Source organism: Hylaeus anthracinus, unplaced genomic scaffold (assembly GCF_026225885.1).
Source record: "Hylaeus anthracinus isolate JK02 unplaced genomic scaffold, UHH_iyHylAnth1.0_haploid 4, whole genome shotgun sequence".
Taxonomy (NCBI): Eukaryota; Metazoa; Arthropoda; class Insecta; order Hymenoptera; family Colletidae; genus Hylaeus; species Hylaeus anthracinus.
The window spans coordinates 13,841,204-13,844,420 of record NW_026535289.1 but is presented as its reverse complement, the minus strand read 5'-3'; the positions used below and the strand labels follow the sequence as shown (position 1 = coordinate 13,844,420).

The window sequence follows — 3,217 nt, the reverse complement described above, 5'->3', positions numbered from 1 at the left end:
TACACGTCGGCCATATTGAATCCGCCATTTTTAATTTGGCGGAATTTTGATGTCAGATTCGTAATCAGCGATCCCAGATACCATGACCTACCAATTTTTACGCGAATTTAATACATTTTTGATATACACGTCGGCCATATTGAATCCGCCATTTTTAATTTTGACGTCAGCTCGATTTACTCAACTGCAATGGAAGTCGTCGGGGGACATCGCCGTGAGCGATCGTCCCCTCATTTCCACTGGAGACTGGCAGACGGCAGCCATCTCCGCAGGCTTGCTTTGGAGACGTTGCACCAGCCAGACGAGGTTGCAGTCGCAGACCAAGGCGTTGCTGTCGAGCCTCAGCCGGGTCATGGGACCAACATTTCGAAACGCGTCCGCTGGAAGTCGGTGTAGCTTGTTGCTGTGGAGGAACAAGCGTTCGAGGGAGGGCAGGTCGTTGAACGTGCCACTCTTGATCTCACGCAGGTGATTGTAGTGGAGGTACAGTTGCTCCAGCTTGGGAAGTCCCGCGAAAGCGCCGGGGGATACATGTTCCAAACGGTTCTTGTAGAGGTAGAGGATCCTCAGATTGGGCGCACCCTCGAATGTCCTTGGATGAAGGTGTCTTATTCGATTGTCGTTCAACAGGAGGGTGTGCAGCTCGGACAGACCATGAAACGAACCCGGACGGATGTCTGCTATGTTGTTGAACCGCAGGTCGCTGAAAATTGGGGCAGTTCGTCGTAAACAAAGTGGAGCATCGCGATTCGCGGGTGAATAGGTCCGTGGAAGCGTTTTTCGCTCGTTGTAGGGAGCGATAAGGTTGTTGAATGACCAACGCAACTAGTCACAAACATAACGGAGACTACAGACTCATCCTCAACCAAATATCTTAATCTCGGTTTCTAGTTCCTCGCTCATCCTGTATTTCATACCCTCCAAACGATATAAAAGTAGATACGAACGGTGGAGCAGTGCGTAGCGTAGCCGACTACCACGCCAGAAGGTCCGGGTTCGAATCCCGGCCGGTCCGTCCCAGTTTTTTCAAAGTATATTTTCAAGGTTTACTAATAAATAAAATGTATCGAGAACCTGTGTGGCTTAACAAATAAAACGAATGTACACGATAAGTGCGCAATATGGAGGAAAAGAAACTCCATAAAACAAACAAACCGATATTAAAAACCCCGGAAAATCCAAGAACCAGACAGAATTAGAATTAGAGGGAGTTTTTCTAATTATCGAATTTTCTCCAGCGAAAGCTAATAATCAAATATTCATCCGAGCCTTCCTAAAATCAGTAATCGAGATTTCTTAACGAGTACGTACAGATTTTCGGAGCCGTGTACACCTGTCAAAAGACAAGGATAAACCCGATGCAGCCCGTTGCCACGGTTCGTCGCTGCGAAGATCGCTCGAGTCATAAAGCGCCAAGCTCTTAATTAACGATTTTACTCGACTCGTTGCACATTAACTCGCCCCCTCCTACCCAATCCTCTAAATTGCTGGGCGAGTTCTCGGTTCGACGCGCCGGTATTTTAACCTCTTTATCGCCACGGCGGATCTTCCAGTGGCTCGTTGCGTCGTGCTCGGTAACGAAAATGGGACCGAGCCGCGTGGAAACTCGATTTTCCCGCTTTTCTCGAAACAATGGAGCAACTCTTGCGGGAAGAATATGAATCGAGAAAAGGTATTGGAGCCGCGTACGCCGCTCCAGTTAATTCTGTACGGCGTTCTTTCTTCTGCTTTTCTTTTTAGTAAAGATTGTGGGAAGATTAAATAGAAAACAACGGTTTTTTAACAGTTTTAACAGTTCCGATTTAAAGGATACTTTTTGGTCTGGAGCTTTAATAAAGGTTGTCTTGTTCTGAATCTTTTAGTGAAATGGTGTATCCACAACGTATGAGGGGTCGCTTAGAGAGAGAGAGAGAGTTAGGTGAAATTTGAAATTTCTTCTAGTTAAATACCAATCCTGACTTTTTCTTTATACGCGTCTCAAGCCTAACGATGAAGCAATTTGTATCGTTGAAAAAATGCGAATCTGATATTCCGACAGCTGATCGACGTTTCCTCGCGAGTGCGAAAGTGCAACCGTCTAAGAAGAGAAGTCTAATAGAGGAGAAAGCCAAAGATTTACGATCGCGTGTGCAGTTCCGCGATTTCTTGGCGCTAAGACGCGCACGTACATAAATCTGAATCATTCGGTCGTTGCGTGGTTTTGCATAGCGAACTACTGGGTCAAACGTTCCGCGAAAAAAGTGTCGACCGAAAATCACGAGCCAGAGAAGAAACTTCCTTTCACCCGTGCCAGCGATCACGTGTTTCGACAAGCAACTATTACTGACACGTGGTACTTGCCTCGCTTCGGTAATTCCCCTCGGGTAGTTGTCGACATTCGCGACTATCGACTGCGATACGTTTTAACGTTAAAGTTGAACGGATACTCCTAACCCATGATTCAGTAATTCACTCGCTAATTCATCGATAATACTCTCGTGACGATATATCCAGGATTATTTTGCAAAAATACGTCAGGAGATCGAATCGAGACACCCTTCGCACTCGAGGCCTTTTTCTCTGGTATCTACCAGCAACAAGATCTGAAGTTTACCGATATGCTTGTCTCGTTTCCTCTTTTGAGCATTTTCCAACGAAAGAAACGAGACAAACACATCGGCAAACTTCAGATTTATTCGAAGCCTAGGGTTTCGCTCATCTCGATGTTTACTTGTTACTTTGTCGAGAAGTTTCGATATTACTCAACCCGTGACGTAACGCAGAAATCGATTAATACCGTCAGCGTAGTTCGTCCATTTCTGATATCCGCGTGAACCTGTTTGCGAATTCCGGTTTCGATTTTTCTAACGCGTCAAACGAATTACGAGCTCCTAATAATGCCGCGGGGAACCGTATCTAGAAAACGACGGGAAATGAATTTCGTTAAACGGTCTTCGATAACTCCGTACTCCGACGTTCGTTTATTGACGGTCGAGGTTGTTAATGGTATCTGTAACGATGTAACAATATTATTCCAGATGTTACCGGGAACCTATGCGAATCTCTTCAATAGTTTAAAATAACATTCAGCGAAGAATCGATTTACCCGATCGATAATATACTAGAGTTAGGAGATTGGAAAACAAATTTTTCCCGTGTCTGAAGTCGTTTATAGAATAGAATGCTAAAAGAATTGAAAACTACGCAGGATGTTAGGGTGGTCCAAAGATTTTGGAAA

General features: G+C 45.0%; 1 protein-coding gene across 1 annotated transcript in view; it reads right to left on the bottom strand.

Moving 5' to 3' along the window:
- Window positions 1-3,217, bottom strand: part of LOC128895006 (peroxidasin) — a 13,169-nt gene that overhangs the window by 4,205 nt on the left and 5,747 nt on the right. The window contains exon 3 of the mRNA XM_054157194.1: window positions 186-703. Coding sequence (XP_054013169.1) covers window positions 186-703 — 518 coding nt within the window. The remainder of the gene's footprint in view (window positions 1-185; window positions 704-3,217) is intronic.